Here is a 21019-nt window from a genome sequence, read left to right on the forward strand (position 1 = left end):
AGGGAGGGTGCATGGATGTTCTTAACTGAGCATCCAGGCCTGGCCAGAAGACACCAAACCACATGGCATCACCGCCGCAGCACCGCGCATCCTCTGCCTGGGGCTCAGCCCAGCGCCCTCAGCTCATCCCTTCCCAACCCAGCTCCTGCCCTGCAGACACGCGACTCGGGAAGGGGTCCCTTGGAATTTAAAGACGTGTTTCAGTCTTTCCTTTAACCAAACCCACCGGGACCATGCCTGGCCGCCGTCCCCAGCCTGTGCCCCCCACCTCCTCACCCCACACAGTGCCTACACGCACATCTGCACCAGGTTTGCTCCCAGGTCCCCTGTGAGGCACATCAGAGGGACTGTTGTGCTCCAACGTTACACACGTGTGAACCTCCAAGAAATGCCTTGGAAAACGGCGGAGACATCGCTGTGGGTTTTCCTACCAACACAAGAATCTGCCAAGGACCCATCTCCGTAGGCGCCGGCTGCCTCGAAAGAGCATCTGGCGCAGAGTCTGCACAGGACAGATGGAGACGGGAGCTGTTTATTCACACAGGAGCAGTCTGGCTCCCTCCCGTTTGGTAGGTGTTCTCAACAAATTTTGGTGGTGTCTCAAATCCCTTACCCAGGGCTTTAAAGCTTTTGTCTCCGGCCAAGCATGAGCTGAATTCACTCCAGCTCTTTCCAGGAGACTCTTTGGGAAACACGTGTGTGCTCCAAACGCTGCCGGCAGGAGAAAAGCAACACCCAGTCGCGATGCTGGACCAGGACCGCAGCACCAGAGCAGCCCTGGCACTGCTCAGGGTCTGGACCAGTGATGAACAGATTGCACCACGCTGGAGCCACCAGACTCCACACACCCGACCGGCACCGCAGCGGAGCTGCTGGCCCTGAGACAGCGATGCTGCAGCTGCCCTGACACTCCTGGCCCCCACAGCCCCTGCCTTGGCTGAGCACAGCCCCTCCATCCTGCCCACTTTCCGACGGGAAGGGTCAAAGGCCCCTCCAGCTGGGGGCTGCAGAGCTGCTCTGTGCCACGCGCTCCAGGGCCAATGCCGGTTCCCAGTCCCCCTGGGAACAGGAGAGCGCACGTTGTGAGCACCATCCTGCCCAACCCTCCTATCTCCAGCCTTCGGCAGCCACTCTACAGGCACCGTCTGGCCAGAAAGCAGTTGCAGCAAAGCCCAGCTCGCAGGACACGGGCACGCCGAGAAACACAGAGCCAAACCCAGGGATGCTTGTGAGTGAGCAGCTTTCACCCAGACACACTTGCCACCAACGCAGCATCTCCACCTTATGGATCAGCTGGAAGGACACAGGACACAGCCCCTGGGCCATCAGCGGTGACCTGCCACCAGCCCCGAGGACAGAAATCCCGGCTCTCCCTGCCTCCGCTGCAGGCACAGGGCACAGTGCGCCCATGGGAACCTGCAAGACCACCAGGCACCCCCAAACACCCTGTCCCCCCATCTGACATGGGCATCTGGGGGCACGGCACCCGCTGGGGTGGGCAAATGGCAAACCCCCGCAGGCGAGGCAACTGCGCCGGCCAAGCGCTGCTCCCGGGGCTGTGCGACCCCTCGGGCCACCCCAGGGCCGGAGGGGCTCCACACACCAGGGCTGGGTTGGAGGAAGGTCCCTCTGCCCAGGGCAAGGAGGAGGGGGAGCAGCAAGACACCCCCCCCAACGCAGCCCTTCCATGTGGCTGCATCACAAGTCCCAGCCAGAGGCAATCGCATGGGACCAAGGGGGACCATCATTATGGACAACGGGGTCAAATCCTGCCCGACACAGACCCAGCACCTGCGGGACAGCGTGAACTTACCCAGGGAAGGAGTGGAGCCGAATTCCCCGGGAGCACCCGGCGCTCAGGAATTAAACCGACGTGATGCTTCAGGCTGCTGCGTTGGCTTTATTGCAGATTAAAACCGGTCAAGGAGGGTCTTCTCCCCCACCCCAAGAAAACATCCCTCTGAGTTCAAACCAGAGAAGCCCCATAACCCCCGGCCGTGCCACACAGCACCACCGCCCCGCTCGCCACTGTGCTCGCGCACCCTGACGCCGGTGGCGGAGGAGCCCCAGCCCCTGCCCGCTCCAGGTCCCCGAAGCATCGCTCGCCGCGGGGTAAAAGGAATGCTTCAAAGGAAAACCACGGGCTAAACAACTCACATCTGTCCCAAAAGCAGATGGTAAAAGGCTCTTTCTTTGGTTGCAAGGTTGCAAAGAGCTCAGGGTGCAAAGGGAACGTAGGTACGTGATGACATTTTGGAAAGACCAGGAGTTCACTACTTATTATTTTTGGCTCCCTGCTTATAATTTATTCTGTCATTGCAAAAAAAAAAAAAAAAAAAAGTCCTTTTAGATATCTTTGTATTTTAAACACTAGGAAAATTAAGATAGACCTTTTTAATATATATACTTATATATATATTTTTATATATATACACATACACATATATACATATTGATGCATTTTAAAGTTACTATTTCCTCGATGATTACAGTATCATTCTCTAAATCTCTTGCTCTTGAAATGATCATGACTTGATGCCACTGCTAAAAATATTTTGTGCTGTGCGCAAGGAATACCAACAAGACACCACCAGGCATTTTGGGGCTTGCTGCGGAGCTAGAAAGATGCACTGCTTTTTCTGAATTCATTCTTGAGGCTCCAAAACAACAAAAATCAGATATTTTTGCAGAGCATTAAGGAAAAGCTGCTGGGTATCATTGTGCAAAGGCGATGTGACATTTGAGCTCAAAAGAAGTTTTGCCTTCCCCTCCCTAAAACAAAAAAATAACGAACCCTTGAAAAAAAAAAAAAACCTCATCGTATTTTGGGATTTCAGGTGGCCACAAGTTTTTAAATTCTGGCCAATTCAGCCGGGCGTTTGGGGGATGAGGGAGGGGTGGCCATGGGACTGGCACAGCTTTGTGAAGGATCCCATCCCCTCTTCCCAGCACGGAGCAGGTCACCAAGCACCGGCGGCGGCTGCCCGGCCCCGGCAGTGACCATCGGTGGGGAAAGGTGGCGTCGAGCCGGTGCTGGGGGCTGCCTGCAGGACCCAGCTCCCTGCCCGCAGGGCTCTGCCTTCGCCAGCATCACTCACTTCACCTGCGCCACGATGAAGCCGGACTCCCTCATGCTCTCGTAGTACTCGATGGCCAACGCAAAGTCAAACTCGTTGATGGCTGGCCCGTCGATGGCGATCTTCATGAGGTCAGAGAGCCCCTCGTCCTTCGCCTGGCGTGACCGGCCACGCTTCAGCAATTCCCGGCCCCGGCTGATCTTCTTGGCGAGGACCGAGCCCAGAGGCAAGGCCAGGGCAATGGCTGCAAGGACAGCAAAGTCCGGGAAGAGCTCATGCATCTCAGAGTTGCTGTAGACCAGCTTGACGCAGAGGTCCTTGAAGGAGAGCTGGCTGAGGCTGAAGACGATGCGCTTGAAGAGGGGGAAATCGCTCAGGGCCCTCTCGCTCACCACCACCCGGGAGTAAGCCTGTAGGAGGAAATTCAGCTCGCTGACCCCGTAGCTGCCAATGTCCTCCAAAGACTGAGGGTAGCACTTGGGGTTGAAGATGGCCGAGAAGGAGCTGATGGCCTCCAGGATGCTGCTGGGGAACCTGTCCAGCAGGTTGCCCCGCACGCTCTCCAAGTAGCTCTCCTTCAAGCGCTCAAAGTGCTTCAAATGCACCTTGGAGCAGTTGGCCAACTCAACGCCCTTGTAATAGAGGCGGCTCTCGCCCTCCCGGTCATCCCGTGGGTGCTCGTTCATCTCGTTGAGGAACTCCTGGAGGTTCTGGCCGCTGGCACTCTTCTGGGCCTGCAGGGTGGTAGCCGTGGCGGAGACGATGGGCTTCAGGATGGAGAGGTCAAAGTCCTCAATCTGGAAGAAGTGGCTGAGTTTCTGGAAGATGGGGAGGACGTCCAAGAGGATCTTGGTGAAGGCCACAAACTGGAAGTTCTTGAGCTCTTCACAGAGGCCGTGGGCCACCGGCGACTGTGCCGCCTCGCTCTCCAGCAGCAGCACCAGCGTGGGCCACGAGGAATCAATGGCTTCCACGGCTGGGAAAATAGAAGTCCAGTGGATGGCTTTGGGGCTCCCGAGGTCTATCTCACAGAGGTCCAGGACACTCCGCAGCTCCTGCAGGCCGTTGCTTTCTCCCCTGAAGCTGGAGTAGAGCCTGTAGACAGCATCCACGGTGGTCTCGTATTTCTGGAGGTATTCGATGCTAACGATGCTCTTGGCTGGCAGCAGGGAGCTCCCGTGGGACAGGCAGTGCATCTCCGTGAGGAGCGGGCAGAGGGAGGTCAGCGCGGTCCCCACCCCGCTCAGCCGCTCAGCCACCAGTGAGGTGCTGTCAGCACTGAGCCAGGTGATCTTCATGGTGGGGATGCCAAAGGAGCGCATCACCTCGCCTACCTTGCCTGCCACCGTGGAGGCCTCCCCAGCAGGCAGCTCGAAGCTCCCCAGGAAGGTGGCAGAGGTCTGCCCGTTGCAGGGGGAGACGGTGGTGGTGAACATGGCGAGGCTGCGGTGCTCCAGGACATCCACCGTCTCATCCACCACCAGCCCAACAAACGGCGAGGCTTTTATCCTGTGCCTGTCCTCGTTGTGCAGGACTTTGGCGATCGCTGCCTGAGCCAGTTAAAGGAGGTGCGCAGGGCAGGCGGGGAGGGAAAGAGAAACACAAATGAACTTCAAAAACAGGCGGGAGATGCACAGCACCCGGCGCTGAGCAAGCTGCAAGGCTCCCGCCCTCGTATCGCCCCAAAAGCGGCGCAAGGTCCTGAGGTGAACAGCCCTTACGTGATCTGTACATACGAGGACATATACAAGCTGGAAATGTCATTTCCCCTGATATACGGTCTCCTACTCCTGGCCTGCAGCCCAAGCACCGGGTGAAGCTGCAGAGATGCTCGAGGGTCCCTGCCCAGAGCCGGGGGATGAAGCCCCCAGCAGCACCGAGCCACTGCCACCCCGTCGCCCGCTTCCCGAGACCCTGCCTGTGCCGGGAGCAAGGCAGGACACCGACAACTCGCCGCCTCTGTTCAAACTTCAGCAATTATGTTCATGTTTTACAAGCCCAGCACGGGCAGGAGCAGCAGTCAAAAGCTGCTGCATCTTCTTCTTTACCCAGTTCCCCCCATTTCAGGCAAACGCCCCAGTTTGAAGGGAAAACTTCCTAGGTGTGTGTGAACGATGTAAGTAGCACTTCAGGCTGAGAAATCTAATTAGTAGATTTAGTCTAACTGCAGCAAAATAAGGCTCTTCAGAGATCTAACAAGCCTGGCAAATGGCCAAGACTCAGTAAAAATTTAATTTCATTTTAACAGGCATGAAGCATTTGTAAAATTAAGAAAATCCTTTCTAAATTCTCTAGCTACTTGATCTTTCTGATCATCCAGTTGAGGGCAAAAAGCAGAGAAACCCACAGTGCTCATGTGCTAATTGTGCTCATGTGCTAATTTATCCTCCAAGCAGCCTGGCAGGCTCAGACGGGAGAGGATGCTCCTGCTCTCCCTGTGTGGCTGGAAGCACATGCATGACCACGAGCCTGAGGTTCCTTTGATGGAGCCCATCACCTTCTCCTGGTCTGTCAAATCAGGGAATGACACCAGGAAAGTGCCACATTGATGTTTAATGTGGAGGAACCTTCAGTCGCCACAGAAGCTCCTGGAGAACAGGAGCATCGCCTGGCTCCCCGTGGGTCTAGAGCATGCCCCAGCGCAGCCTGGCTTTGTGGACTGGGCTGGTGGTCCCAAGCACATCATGGATGTGCCCTGATGCCACGGGGCATGCTTACCTGTCCAAGGACAGGGATGGAGCTGTGCCCATCAGCAAATGCTGACGCAGAGGCTCTCAGTGCTCCTGAGCAGCCAACGGCCCCAGCTCCTGCTCTGCCTTCGAGTCAGGGACACCAGCTCCCTGCCCCATGCCGTGGCACCCAGCTCCACCCCTCCTGGGCTCCCAGCACCGGGAGGCTCCAGCGATCCCTGCCACAAAGATAACCCAGGCAGAGCACACACTTGCTCCCTGTGCTTCACCGGGACCCCTGGGGTGGGAGCTCACGCTTAAGGCACCCGTTCACACATGCAGCATCCAAACCAAAGCCAAGCGGGTGCTGTCGACGTTTGACGGGGCGCTGGGAAGCATGGAGCTCCCTGCTGCAGCCAGGCAGTGCCGACACCTGGCCCCGAACGCGGCGGGCGCAGGCAGCTGGGCAGGCAGCCATGCAGCACCCATCAAAGGTGGGTGCAGAGCCCCCAGCCCCGCATACACACCTGCATCTCCCTGACGCTGCTGGGGTGGTAGTACTCGCTGTGCTCGGAGGCCAGCAGCGCCTGGCACAGGTTGAACTTCTGGAAGTCGAGCAGCGAGGAGCACTTCTCATCGGGGATCTCCTCCTTCGCCATCCAGTAGACAGTGGTGAGGACGGCCACCTTCGCCGGGTTCACCTCCACCTTGATGACCGAGCGCAGCTCCGGGTGGCTGTGGACACGGGTCTCGAAAGCCAGCTGCTCCCGGTTCACCGCCAGCGCCTGGCGATGCGCGCCGGAGGTGACGTGCCGCAGCAGAGCGTGGCGCTGGAAGTTGTCCGTGCCCACGGTAAAGGCGTTCTCCGCTTTACCGTGCTTGTTCTTCACCAGCGCCTGCCGACACTCTATGCAAAACATGAGTTTCCGCTCATAGTCAAACTCCAGCCAGGTAAATTCTTCCTTCCAGTGCTCATTGAAATAGCGCTTACACTTTTTATTGGAATTGGAAGTTTCCCCAGCTGGCTTTTTCCCTGGAGGCACCATATTGCTGTGGCTGGGAAATCAAACACTACTGTTGAACTGAAACGTGCCTTGGAGGAGCAGCCTCTACATTTAATTTAGTAAGAAGGTCTATTACAACTCTCCTGGTCCGACTGGAGATGAAAGAGACACAAGGGAAAGGGATTAGGGCTCTGCAAACCTCAGCCTCTGCACATCGTTTATTCTCGGCTGCTAACGAAGAGCTGCGGCAGCAGCGCCCAGGGCAGGCAGGGCTGTGTGACAGCCCCAGCACCGCATGGGGGGACCCCCCCCATGTGCCTCACGGGTGTCACCAGCAGCTCTTGGTGTCAGCGGTGGCACTGGCACACACGCACATTCCTTCTCGTACGCACAGGGACACCCACACACACTTCTCATCGGACCAGACCTCCATGCTGCAGCCGATACTGGGAAGGTGTGGAAGGTTCAAAGGTGGCTTTGGACCAAGCACCCGCAAACGAGCGTTTGGCCCCCTTGAGGTACAGCACCCGCTGCTGACGGCGAGTGCCCACGTGCTCGTCTGCACACATGTGGCTTTTCATTCCTCCCTTGTTTGTCCCCGTCCCAGGGAACTGGCAAAGCCACATCATGTCCCGTGGCAGCGGGGCTGTGCCCTGCGCAATCAGCACCTCAGCCCAGCATCCCTCCCAGGGTGGCTGATGCACAGGACCAGCTCCAGCCAGGGCTCTGGAGCTTGGGGCTGAAAAGCACTTACATGCATATTTAAACCAGGTAGCTCAAGTATTTAAGCATCCACTTAACCCCCTCCCCGTACTTAAGCCCCACTCAGACCAATCCTCGCATTCTTCCATGAACTGGTTTGAAAAACCAAACTGAGCCTCTATAAAGGTGGTGGGAAGAGGAGGAGGAACCCAGCGCAAGGTGGGGAAGGAGGGAGAACCAAAACATGGACAAAAAAGGAAAGAAAAGGGACACTCAGCAGCAGTGCAAGCCATGGAATCCTGTCAGTCCATGTGACTTGCTGAGAAACCAACAAGGAACTTGGGGTTTTTCTAAAGAACAAACCACACAAGGACCAGAGCTGTTACCACAGCCCTCAGGAAGAAGCGGAAAGCCTCATGATTCAGGCGTCAGAGCAATATCCCAACTCCCAGAGTCGCAAATGGAGCAAGGGTTCCCCTCAGGGTGCCCTGGGTGACGCTGGCTGGTTGGCGGTGGAGCTACCGGCACAGCAGCCACGGCACAGCAGCCACGGGGCTCCCTTCGCCCTGCCACCCTCCCTGGGGCTGAGAAACGTCCTTTACTGACAGTAGGTGGGGAAGCGGTGACCACCCTCAGCCCCAGCATTTTCCTCGGGGTGCCCAGGAGTAACCGCCTGCCCTGGCTCACTGCTTTGCTGGTCCCCCCAGGTCCAGCCCCAGCCGTGCGCCCTCCCCCCCAGCTCTGGGTGTTTCTTCTGGCTGCACCCGGCTTTTCAGGGACCCCTGTCCTCCTCCCGATGGAAAGCAGATATACCAAAGCCTTCTGCCACACCAGATGGGAGCAGTGCTCCCGCTTATGTTCTTCCATCACAGAAACCAGAGCAACATGGTAAAACAGCATTAGAGTCCTGGAACCCCCCCAGAGGAAAACATCAGCCCCCAGGCAGGAGCTGGCCAGGACCAGGCAGCACCAGCATCTCCCAGGTGCTGGCCAGGCACCAAGCACCTCACCCTGCGGAGGTGGGTGCTGCGGTGCAAACCCTCGGCATGGTGCAGACCCTCAGAGCCCGTATTTCCCACTGCTGCCGTCCAGGTGCGTCACGGTCCTGGCTCCCTGTCCTATTTCACCGGGCACGTGTGTATCTTCAGAGCATCACCCTTCTGCTTCCAGCCCTGGCATCTCCCACCCCGCGCTCTGCCAGCCCAGCCGGAGCTGCGAGCCAGCTCTGCCAGGGCAGGGAGGCAGGGACAGAAGGACCAGGGCTTTGCTAGTCCAAACCTCAGCCCTGACCACCATCAGCATTAAATCCTTCCAACGGGGCAGAGAGAAACCCCAGGACATGGCCCTGCTGGGAGTTTTCTTGCTGCCCACAGAGGAGCACAAAATTTTCAAAGCTTGCGAGGGGCGCGGGGATTCTCGCTGCCCCCAGCTCTCAGCCTGTTCAGCGTGGTTTTGCTTTGCTTCCCAGAGCCAGGTCTCCCACCTGGTCCTAAACCTTGCTTACGGAGCATCCAGGGCACAACTCCCACAGCCGGGAGGTCCCCACAAAGCTGCAGCCACTTTCTTGGGCGCTGAGCGCTTGGCCACAGCGGCGGCTCCTCGGAAGCGCGTTAATTAGGAAACTGTGACAGACTTGCCACGTGAGAGTCAAAGCCCCGATCTGTCTTGCTGAATGTTTCCTCTGCAGTTGCCAGCACCCATCAGACGTTCCCCAGGGATGCAGGCTCTGCCAGGGCTGGGATAGTGCCAGTGTCCCTGCCGTGCCCCGGCGAGGCTTGGGGCTTGTCCCCAGGGCAGGAGAAGGTGCCCCCACTGCAGGGACAGCCCTGTCGCCTTTGACAGCCTTGCTTGTGGTTCAGCCTGCCCCCAGACCCACACCACCCAACAGCCGTGCCGGGCAGGCATCGAGCTCAGCATGTCCTGGCTGCAACCAGGGCAGTGCACAGCCCTGGGGGGCCGGCTCCTCCGTTCCCCCATGCCAGTGACCCCATTTGCTCCCAAACCTGTGCCCACCTACATGTAGCCCCCAGTGCTCGCTCTAGCAACCTTGGAAAGAAGAAAAAAAAAAAAAAAAAAAGAACAATTAGTGTCTGGGGAGCACGGGGCCAGGGAGAGCGTGGGATGGAGCAGAGCACCGCGGCGCTTCCCGCAGCGCCTGCTGTGCACCCAGCCCCCAGCCCCCTCCGCTGCGGCCGTGCTGGCCACGGGGACCGGCAGCGTGCGGGGGTGACACCAGGGTCCCCCCCCACCAGCCTGCTGTTCCCCCAAGCAGCGTCCGCAGGGAAGTTTGAGCAGGATCAGGATTTACTTGCAAGAGGACGAGCCGCTCTGCCCTGAGCCTCACGCCCCCGTGCATCAGCCCTGGCTGCCGGTCACCTAACGCCGGCCATGGGGAGGGTGAGCGGAGCAGCACGCGACCCCAGCACCCAGCCCTGCGCACCCTCCCCGCACGCCCACCCTCCCCTACATACGTACCATTTAAAGGCTGCCATAAGCTTTAGGGTGAGGGGGCTTGCAAACTTCCCAGATTTTTTTGTATTTTAAATAAGAAAAAAAAAAAGAAAAGAAAAAAAAAAGAAAGGCATTAAAAACAAAAACAAACCCAGCCAAACAATGCAAAAGCAATAAAATAAAATAAAAATTATTAAAAAAGCTTGGTGGGAGGCAGTGAGCGGCAGCACCCGCCCCGTCGCGGCAGCCCCGCTGGGTGCATGGGGCCGCTGGCCCTTGGCGCTGCCGTGACCCCGAGCGCGGCGGGTGCGGGAACAAAGCCGGCGGGTGCGGGAACAAAGCCTGCGGGTGCCCCGCGCTCACGGGAGCCTGGGAGCAGCCATCTTGCTGCGAGGACTGTCTGGCTCCACCGATGCTCCCAGCAGCCAACGGCGGCAGTGGCCACTAGCGGTGGCCAGGCACTGGGAAGGCCTCGTGGTGGTGGCGGTGGTGGCCATGGCTTGGCCGCGAGGCCAGTGGCTGGGCGATGGGGGCTCCAGCTCTTGGGGAAGGGGAGCGTGGAGAGCTGTGCTCCCCAGCACACTCCCCAGCCGGGATCCCTTCCCCCGGTGCAAGGGGGTAATGGTGATGGGCACGGGGTGACCGGCTCATGGTCCCCCGTCCCCCCCGGGGAACCCCCACCCTGGGTCCCTTGGCTGAGCGCTGAGCACGTGCAGCAGGGCAAGCTGCAAAAGCGTTTGCATCCAGGCAGGATGGGTATCCCTGCGTCTGGGCAGAGCCAGGATGCGAGTGGGCAGCTCAGGTGGGCAAAGCGGCTCTCCCCGGCCCTGCCCACGGGCATCAAGCTCTTACAAAATCCAGGTCCCAGCCCCTCTGCCAACACCTGGACTGAGCTCCTGCCCAAGCCCCATCACACTGCTCCTGGTCCGTAGCTGCAGGAGCGGCACTGGGACCGGCACCTGGCACCTACCCTGGCGCTGGGGCTCCCCAGCGAGCACGGGGGCTCCGCTCACACCAAAAAACCCCCTTCTTCTAGCACTAAATGCAGGCAAAATTTAGAGCCTCTAAACTTCTTCCAAAAATAGGATTTTATGCCACCTTTGCTTTCCCCCAAACAAGGCACCTGAGGACACTAAAATCCCAAAGAGCACCCTAGTCCTGCAGGAGCCCCCGGCGGGGACACCCTTCCCCCCTCCCCAGCCCCGACACAGTACCTGGGTGCCGGAGGATGCTCTTGGCCCCGACTCCACCTGCTCCCGGCGCAGAGTCAGGCATCGACCAGGGCTGCGGCCCCACGGTATGTGCTCGGATTAGGGGCTGCATTGTACCTGGCTCTGGCTGGCTCCGCACCAGGGAGGGGACCAGCGGCCCCCCGGTGAATTCTTCTCTTAAGGCTCTGCCACATGTCCTGGGGCAAGAGGCTCTTCCTGCTCTTGGGACATTCCTGCCCGGCCACCTCAGCCCAGGGTTAATGCTAACAGGAGCTGAGTGAAACCAGAGATGGGGCTCCCAGGGGTGAAAATATGCACTATTTATTCTTGTGCTAATACAAGCGAGAAAAGAGGACTTAGCCTTTTTAATCAGTTTTCAGGCAAGAGGCTGCCACATCTTCCCGGTTCGCAGCAGCCGGAGCGGGATTGCAAAGGTCAGTGGTCCCAGGGCAGGGAGCGACAGTGCTCGGCTCCCCAAAACTGGGATCCATGGGCAGGACAGTGGGTCTCCAGCCAGGAACACGCTTGCTTTCCTCCCCCCCCCGGGTTCCCAAAGGGAGCAGCCCAGTCTGATCCCACAGCCCTGGCGGGAGAGGCACCCGAACCCAGGACAGAGGGATGGGGAATGCCAAGGAGCCCCAGGCAAAGCCCTGGAAAACAGGTGGATCTGGCAAAAGCTCCTGCCCATCCCTCCCCCTCCGCTTTCACCAGCACAGAAGATACAAATGCCGTTGCTTACAATTATCACAAGCCAAAGGGATCCAGGCAGGAAAAATCCACAGCAGCGAAACAAACCCACTCACAAAAAGCAGCAATGGGGACCAGGCAGGAACCAAAAACCCCCTTGGGCAAACCAACCATGGCAACGGGGTCGGGCCCCTCTCCAAGCATGGCCAGAAATCCATGGGGATGGGGCAGGTGGGATCCGTGGGGCATTTTGCTGATGGGCAGCTGCCCCCCAGCACAGGGTAAGGGGACCCTGCCCCAGCCCCGGGCAGGGGCTGTGATTATTGTGCCCTTTGGCTTCACAAAGGGCCCTGGCTCTGGAGGGGTCGGTAACCCACGAGGAGCAGCTCCAGCCCCACCAGCCATCCAGCTCGGTGCCCAGCGAGCATCCTTGCCCGCGTTAATGCCAAACCCTGGCAGCCTCACAGAAGCAAGGGGGAAGCAGGGACAAACACAGGCACCTTCGAGGGGTCGAGTGGCAGGGATAGAGACCCTGGGATCCCAGCCCAGGGAGAAGGCTGGGAAACCAGGATGCACTGGGTGAACTCCATAGGTGCTGGAGGAAGCCAGGGGGCTCTGCCTGCTATGTGCCAGGGGGCACAGCTGAACCCACTGGTCTCCTGCATTTAACGTGGATTTTGGGCAGTGTTTACAGGATGTCCCCGACCCTGACAAGCACCCCTGCCCTTGCATCCCTGCAGGATGTCAGAAGCCCTTCCTAAAGGAACTTAAATGGAAATATTTCTGTTTACTCCTATGCAGCAGCAGTAGTCTTGGTTTGATTCGATCATTGCTATTTTTCTCCCCCGTGACATGCCTAGAGAGCTTGGCGGGCAGGTGCCCTGTCTGCACGAGCACATTTATCATCAGCGTGGCACGAGGGTGGCTGATGCCCCGTGAGCCACAGTTTCCATTTCAGCCCTGTGCCTTTGACAGCCAAACCAAACCCGAGGCACACGGCTCCTGCCAGGAATGCCGAGGGGCCAGACCCTGGCACCCACTGCTAACATCCAGCCCCACGGCCGGGAGCTGCGTTTCCCTGAGGGTTTGCCATTGCATCTATAAGAAGCTGAACAGAAGAGACCGAAACCCCAGCCATATTACCCCCCAAAATATTAAATCCCCGAATCCAAACATATTTATGAGATTTCAGTTTCATTCTCTGCTTTAAGCCAGTCTCTCAGTCTCCAGGGAATGACTCACGCTTTTCCAGCAGGGATGCAGAATGCTGGTGTTTCCGAGGCTGCTGACCCTGGAGACCCCCATCCCCTCACAGCCCCTGGCTCTCCTGCCCACCCTGCGGCGCCCATCCCATGGGAACAGGGGGGGAAAGCCCCAGCATGCAGCAGCAGTGTCAGCTCTGCACGGGAAGGGGGGGGTGTTGGGGGGAGGGAAGGAGCACACTGCCCTGCAGGTCCCTGCTCCCCTTCTGCACCTGAACCCCCACCTGCAGCAGGTCCCAAAACCACCCGGGGAATGGGAGCAGCAGGGGCACACACGGGAGGATGCACGGGAGGATGCTCAGGAGGATGCACGGGAGGATGCTCGGGAGCCACCCCAGCCCCACCGCCAGGCTTTGCCCGCCGCAGCATCCCTCGCACCCGAAGGTGATGACAGTTCAATTTAATCTCTGCTGTGCATGGCGGAGGAAGGCAGGCTGCAAGGAGCCGCTGTCTCGTGTAGGAGAGAGACGTCCCTCTGCGAGGGAGACAGCACTCAACACCATGTCAGCTCAGACAAATTAAAAATACTTCTGCAACCCTCCGGGGCTGTTGCCTGGCCAGGCAGGGCTGGCTCCTCCTGCCAGATCTGCTGTTCCACAGCATCGCTGCAGGGACCGGAGGGTCACGGGGAGGAGAGGGTGCCCCAGCTCAGGGAAGGGGATGGGGCACACACTGGGGACTCCAGTATTTCCCTGCTGTGTCCCAGCTCTCCTGCACATCTCCAGGATGCTCAGCGGGGTTGTTCCTCATCTGCCGGGGGGGGCCCTTCCAGCACTGCTGCAGGCACAGGGGCTCTGGCTTGGGCAAGCTCAGCTCCTTGCGGAGGGGGCTGGGTGGGCAGTGGGCTATGGTAATGGGGTGCTGCTGGAGAAGGTGGCCCCCCGAGCTGCTGACACAGCCGCCCCCCCCCCCCCCCCCCCCCCGTGCCCCCCAGTCACTACCAGCTTGCAGGACACTGCCTCATGCTGCCTCCTTCCCCTGCACAGCCTTGTCACAACCTTTTGCTGCGTGACTTGAGCTGGCAGGGAACAAGCCTTGAAATAAACTCAGATGACATCCCTGCAAACTCCCGGGCATGGCCACAAACACGATTATTTGCTCGGGCTGGGGAGGGGGGGACAGTGCTCATTTCTCCCCCGCCAGCGAACCCAGCTCTGGGCTAACACTCCTCCGATCAGACAGGGCCAGTTTGCTCTCCACGATGCAGCAGCCGAGAAGGGCAAAGCCCTTTTGTTGAGGAGCAAGAACAGAAGCACAGACAAGATAATCTCCCCTTACTTGGGCTCCCCCCCCCGCTGATGCACCTGGTCCTTGAAAGGCAGCTCAGCTGCCTCCAGCACCCCAAGAGCTGCAGCAAGCACTAACCCTGCACAACTGGTATCAGAAGCAATTCCCGAGGAGCAAAACTGGATGCAGGTCTTGCTCCATCAAGCATCTTTCCTCCCCATATCCACAAGCACTGAGCCCACCTCCCCTTGGATTGTCATTCCCAACTCTCCCCACCTGCCAGCTCATAATCTGAAAAATCAGCATTTAGTGATGCTCTCCCCTCTTTCGGAGCCCCCATCAAACCCCAACCAGCTCAGCAGCCCCTGTGTCGCTGCTGGGGCTGCTGCAGCCCAGCCAAAAGCTCGCTGATCCCCGCGACAGGTACAGAGAAGCTCGGGAATGAGCTGGGCTAATCCTGACCCAGGGCAGTAGCAGAAGGGAGGCAGCGAGTGCTGAACACTGATCTGAGCTCTGCTCCCCAAGCCCTGCCCGCCCCTCCCCACCATCGCCGCCTTCTCTGGTATGGTGGGGGGAGACTGGAGCCCCACGTTAGTTCAGCCTTTATTCTGGGCATTGTTTAAATCATAAAAATGACAGTCGACTCCAAATCATTATGGCCAGGGAGCGACTGGCAGAAATGAAAAGAGAAAAAAAGATACTTAAATTGATGCTTTCTCACCATTCCAGTGAAATAACCCATTTGGAACAAATTAAGGGGCTCCCATCTCTACCAGTCTTTTGAATCGCCTCTAAGCCAATGCGCATTTTTCATGGTGCAACATTTCCTCCATTAGCAGTGAAAATTAATTATTTCTATTATTGAAGCACCTAAGGCAGGTGCCTGCCTTACACAGCCGGGGCTGGGCTGACCCTTCCCCAGGATTCGGGGTCCCCGCAGAGCTGGGAAGAGCCATGAGGGGCTCGGAGAGGACAAGTGACATGGCCGGGGCCACCCGGCAGCTCAGTGGCAGAGCCGGGCTCCAGGCTGGTGGCAGCCTCCCTCTCTCAGTGATGCCATCCCAGACATGCCGGAGCGATGCACACAGACCACCGTGGCGAGACCCCAGCCACCACACATGACGGTGTCACAGCTGTCCCCAATGCCCCCCCCCGCACTGAAACCATGTGGGCGTCAGCCAGTCCCTCCCAGCTTTGCTCAGGGGGGCAAAAGGGGAATCACCCCACTTGCAGGAGGGTCTCACTTCAGGGGTGCAAGTCCTGGGGGGCCAAGAGGACTTTCAAACCCCAACCATTTCCAAGTTCTCCACCATCCCTACCCCCCAAGATTTATAAAGGTCAGAACCCCTTGCCTCCCCCCACCTTCTTTCTGCTCACGTTATCTTCTGGGAGCCCCGAGCACAACACCCGTCACACTTGTGCCGACAGCTGCACAAGTGCACAACTCCCCACCACGGCTGCCCTGGGGCCAGGCTGGTCATACCCAGGGTTTGGAGGATGACACACATCTGTCATTATTTTTTAATTAGATTTTTATTTCCTACTGCTAGTATTTCACTGTAATTTCCGCCACTCCTACCCAAGCTGTGCTAATATAATCACTTCGGAGAAGAGTGGGAACAGCCAGCCTACTTGCTCTAACATCCCGCTCAGAAAAAGGGAAAAAAAAAAAAAAAAAAAAAAAGCAATGTTAAATATCCAGCTCCTGAAGTCATTACCAGCTTATGGACATCAGACGGTGCTGGAATGGACCATCAAAGCGTTGGTGCCGGCAGCACAGCCACCAGCAGCATCATCGCTGCAGAAACTTCAGAAGAGTTCATGTTTGCTCAAAATACTTGTTAGCAACTCATTATTCCAGCGAGGTCAGGTGTAATCAAAAATGAGCTAAAAAAACCAACCCTTTGTGAATCGTACCCTCTGCTTGATGCTGGAAATGCAGTGATATTTTCTAGCCCACATCATACTGGAGGTCAAGATTAAATGACAGCTTTGTCTAAAAATACTCTGAAGGGGAGGCTGAGGCTGTTGGAGGAGCTCAAAGCCCCCCGCGCCCCCCCTGGGTGTCTCATGGCTGAAACCAGAGGACAGATGTTTTCCCCAGGACATTTTTCAGAGCAAGCCCCCAGCCACAAAATCAACCATTGCATTTACAGGGAAATTCACCCAAAACAACCTCCAGGAAAGCTCAGTCCCACCATCTGACGAAGGAGCCCCGAAGCCAAACCCAGCCTTTCAGTGGGGATGGTCTCCCTTCTCCATTAGCCCCCACAATGGCAGAGAGGACAAGAAGCCTCATTAAGCAGCCAATTAACAACCGCAAACTCACCGCAGCATCAGGACCCAGGCGTGGTCCCACCCTGTGCTGCCCACCGTGGGTCGGAGTGAAGCCAGGTGACCCCCGAGTCCTCACTTTTTTTGGAAGAGGTGTTCAAAACCCAGCGGGGGGAGGATGTTTTAACGCTCCCAGGGAGCGGCCACCGCACACCCACCTTGCACCCACCACGTTTCTCCACCCAAAGCACCACGGTCCCACATCTCCAGCCCCAAGGTCACCAGCACCCTGGCACCGCACCCAGCAGCATGGGTTCAAAATTGAAACTTTTGTGGCTGTACATTTCCTACATATTTGAGACCACAGGGCTAAAAGCAGGTTTTGGGGTATTTGGGGGTTTTTTTGAACCTGTTTTGCCTGACAAGTATTACAGATAAATATCCTGAGTAGCGTTACGCGTTGCAGAGATACAGGGGAAGACAGCCCACAGACAAAAGGCTGTGTTTTAAATTATTAGAAAAATTAAAGTGCTCCACAGGAGACAGCCGGGGGGCAAGGCTGCAATGACACCAATGCCAGCCCCTCGCAGGAGCCCTGGCAGCCGTGCCAGTTCAGTATCATCCACGGTTCCCCTGGCCTGGCTGCTCTCCTACAGGCACCTACCACCACACGCCGGAGATACGTTACCAGAGGAAAACGAGTGCATGGAAGCACATAGACACACGCGTGCCCACATGTATGTGCACACCACGTGCCTAGGGACAACCTGAACAACTGCCCACGAGGACCTGCTGGACGCCTGTCTCTGCCCAGCACAAGTTGGAAAGTTAATGCCAGTAACAACAACCAAAAAAAAAAAAAATTTAAAAAAATTACCAGTCCCAAATCCGCACGTGAAACGGTCCGACAGCAGCGTTACGCTCCATTTGCTGCTGCAGCTCCTCTCCACGAGCCCAAAACAGCCAAATCCAGCAGCCAAGCACCACCACCCACCAGCTTCTCTGCAAAGGGCGCTCCCCCCCAGCCTTATTTCACACAAAAAACATCACGCATTCGCGTCGCGGGTGCAGCAGAAACACAAGTTGGAGTTGACCCCCAAACAAAGAGCAAGGGCAAAATAAAGCCGTGTCAGCACGCAACCTTTTAATTTCTCTTTTTTTTGCAGCCCTGGGAAAAATCAATAAGATGCAGTGAGTCAAACTCAGCTTGAATCCCGTAAGTAATTAGGATTAGCAGGCTGGGAGCCGAAGAAACTGGCTGCATGTGTGCCTGGGCTGGGAGGGACCATTTTGTGGGTGTACGGTACAACAGCTTCCTTGACGCAAATAAAAAGAACAGCTCTTTAAATGGGTTTTGGGGCAAGGTGACGGTAGGGAATGGTAACGAGCTGATTTGCTGAGAAAGAAGAAAATTTTGTGAGGGTAATTTCGCGTGGGAAGCCCTGATGGGAGCAGGATGAGGACCCCACAGGTGAATCAATATTTGTGTTTGATGCTGAGTCTGTTCCCAGCCCTCGCTCCTGCGCCCAGACTCCTCAAGCACCACGTATTTCTGAAGCTCTTTCCTCGTTGGAAATAACCCACCTCGATTTCTCACTGTTAACTCTGGTCAAAATTGCAAAGGGGAGAAGAGACACCCCCTCCCCATAACCTTAGCAGAGCTACCCAGAAAACAAGAAACACGTAGCTATATTTTTTTTCTTTAAAGAGCAACTTGTACTTTGATTTCTTTCAGTTTTCTCAAGCTCATGTAACTCAGCAAAAGCCGCCTGCCTGCAGGAACACTCGAATCAGCTCCGTGCAGGCAGGAACACCACTGGGAGAGCAGCAGGGTCAGCACCCCAGCCCTTGACCCCATTGGACCCCCATCCCATCGCCCCCGCCGCGACCCAGAGCCCTGCATGCTGCCCAGGTCTCAGTGGAACGCCGGGCCCCCCTAACCCACCCAGTGTGCTCCGCCAAGGGCTTTCCTGAGGATTAATGATGGGGAGCCATGGGGAGGGATGAGGGTGGATGGGGAGCAGCAGGGAGGGATAGGGAGCCGTGGGGGTGGATGGGGTGGGACGGGCAGCAGCAGGGAGGGATGGGGAGCTGTGGGGATGAACGGGGAGCAGCGGAGAGGGATGGGGAGCCATGGGGATGGATAGGAAGCCGTGAGGAGCAGCAGGGAGGGATGCGGAACTGTGGGGAACAGCGGCGAGGGGAGATGGGGAGCAGTGAGGAGGGATGGGGAACCGTGGGGAGCAGCGGGGAAGGATAGGGAACCGTGCGGGGCCGCGAGGAGGAATGGGGAGCCGTGGGGAGCAGCGGGGAGGGGATGAGGAGCTGTGGGGAGCAGCGGGGAAGGATAGGGAACCGTGAGGAGCAGCGGGGAGGGATGGGGAGCCGTGGGGCTGAGCAGCCCGCAGCCGGCAGCTCCCGCGGGGAAGGAAAGTTGCGTTTCACCCACCTAGCAGCATTTTGGCTCCCGCCGCGTTGCCTCCGCGCTGCTGGCGCTGCCGCTGGCCCGGGCGGGTTGCGGGCAGGGCGGGCGCAGCCCGGTGCCACCGGCGGGCGGTGCGAGCCCCTCGCCCACGCGTCCGGCCCCGCCTCGGCCCCTCCGGAGCGGCCCCGCCGGAGGTGCCGGGTATTAAGGCGGCGATGGGCGGGAGGAGAAGCGGGAGGAGAAGCGGGGGGACCGGCTCCCCCCGGCTTCCCCTGCCCCAGCCCGGCGCGCAGCGAGCACCGGCGCTGCCGGAGCAAAGCAACTTCGAGCCGGGAGGACGGAGCCCGCAGCCGGCTCCTTCTGCACCCCTAAGACCACCCCCCAGTGCCCGGCATCCCCCCTCAGGGGGCTGTTTTATAGGGGCCGGGGGCCGCGCTGGCACCTGCTGAATCCCCCCGTGCTGCAGCTTGGCCGCAGGGGTCGCTCATGGAGGGAGGGCAGCAGCTACCCCGGCCCCGCTCCCCAAAATCCCCCCGCCAGCTGGTGGGGTGAGGGCTGAGCCCCCCCTCCCCCTGAACTGCGTGAGCCTGGTTTGCCCAGGACCCGAGCACATCCCACACACATTCCCCCCTCCGGTCACCAGCGTGCCCCTCGGCTTTTGGGGTTCACGACTGAGACACTGACACCCGCCCAGGAGCAGCAGCATCAATTCATCCCTGCTTCCACTATCCACGTGAGAGAGGTCCCGAACCTCCCAGGCAGCCCCGGAGCATCCATCGGGTGCCAGACAACCTGTGTGGCCCCATGGGGAAAGGGGGACACGCTGCCCAGTGGCCACGTGTCCTTGCCCAGTGGCCACGTGTCCCTGCCCAGCTCAACCCCAGCCCCAAGCACTGGGAACGCACAGGGTCCAACCCAGCCATGGCATCGTCTCATGGGGGTGACATGGTGGACACAGGGTGGGGGGGGGTTCACCCCAGCCCCCCATGAGTGGGGTTTGGCATCAGCCCTGGAGCCCAGGGTTTGCTTCCCTCGCCACTGCGTTTGTTAGCAAAGGCTGAGGCAGTCTGACTCCCCGATGGCAGCACCTTCTCTGGGCTGAATTTTTGGCCCCCAGAGCTTCCCGGGAGGGCAGGTTCACAACTTGATTGCGTGGTGCCTTTTTAAAAAGGGAAATGATGAAAAACCTGCTTGTGAAAAGAGGAAACATTCATCTCCCCCACCAAAGGGGGACAAGAACAGGGAAGGATTTAAATACTTCCCCCAAGCCAACCAATTTGAAGAGTCAAGCAGGAACCCCTCTCTTTCAGCCATGAGCCGAGCGAAAACAAAGACGTAAACCACAAGGTGCCAAATTCCCTTCCCAGGCACTGCAGCCAGACCAGGCATTCTGGGGGTAAATCCCAATATTTTAGTGCTCTGAAAAGCACCCAAAGCCATCAGGACCCCCCTTGCTCACTGCTGCCAGGCCAGGGCATCCTGCGGATCCTTCTCCCAACACCCACCCCAGCTCAGCTGGCACCGGGGCAGCACCGGCAAAGCCAGCGCACTGGGCACACGTGCCCCCCCGCACCAGGTATTGCTTTTGGGGGCCGTTAGCAGGAGCAGTAGGTTTAGCCACGGAACTTGCTTAATTTGGGATTGACAGCTGGGCCCGCACTGCCTGTTACCAGCCTCCCGGCAGGCTATTTAAACCCGATATTAATTTGTTTAATGTCATCAGCAGTTTGGTGTTACTGCAAGCCAATGTCAAGCCGAGGGGAGGTGTAAAGACCAGGAGGAGCGGGGGGCTGACAGCCACGGCTGTTCTCCTTTCCTCCAGGACAACCACAAGCCACAGGCAAATTTGGCATCTCTGACCTCCAGACAAGGACCGGCCGGACCAATATACAGCCCGGACCCCCACCCTCCACCCTAGCCCTGAGCGGCCCCTCGAGTTCCGCACAGCAATTTCATCCATTAATAATCTCCCTGCTCCGGTGGGTGCTGAGTTCATCCCGGCCGGCTGGGCAGGTCCCGACTGGCATCAC

The 21019-nt window shown here is 58.2% G+C and overlaps 2 protein-coding genes across 4 annotated transcripts in view; both read right to left on the reverse strand.

Annotated features, from left to right (window-relative positions):
- The window catches only part of ZNF385C (zinc finger protein 385C), an 80579-nt gene that overhangs the window by 17517 nt on the left and 42043 nt on the right, over positions 1-21019 (reverse strand). The window lies entirely within an intron of this gene.
- On the reverse strand, positions 1974-19380 carry C18H17orf113 (chromosome 18 C17orf113 homolog). Of its 2 annotated transcripts, none has more exons than XM_055789954.1 (3): positions 19014-19380; positions 6274-6902; positions 1974-4627 (listed from the first exon to the last, which is right to left on the reverse strand). In XM_055789954.1, the coding sequence occupies exons 2-3, from the start codon at positions 6790-6792 to the stop codon at positions 3095-3097; spliced, it is 2052 nt and encodes a 683-aa protein (XP_055645929.1). In that variant the 5' UTR covers positions 6793-6902; positions 19014-19380; the 3' UTR covers positions 1974-3094. The 2 variants fall into 2 exon arrangements, with proteins under 2 accessions (XP_055645929.1, XP_027635926.2); XM_027780125.2 differs by lacking the exon at positions 19014-19380 and adding an exon at positions 9928-10035.

Source organism: Falco peregrinus, chromosome 18 (genome assembly GCF_023634155.1).
Source record: "Falco peregrinus isolate bFalPer1 chromosome 18, bFalPer1.pri, whole genome shotgun sequence".
NCBI classification, from domain to species: Eukaryota; Metazoa; Chordata; class Aves; order Falconiformes; family Falconidae; genus Falco; species Falco peregrinus.

Bases quoted from the DNA above. Each gene is read 5' to 3' on its own strand.
- C18H17orf113 (XM_055789954.1), bottom strand. From the start codon at position 6,792: ATGGTGCCTCCAGGGAAAAAGCCAGCTGGGGAAACTTCCAATTCCAAT. The intron at 4,628-6,273 runs GTGTGTATGCGG...TAACTGGCTCAG, and splicing joins GCAGCGTCAGGGAGATGCAG to GCAGCGATCGCCAAAGTCCT.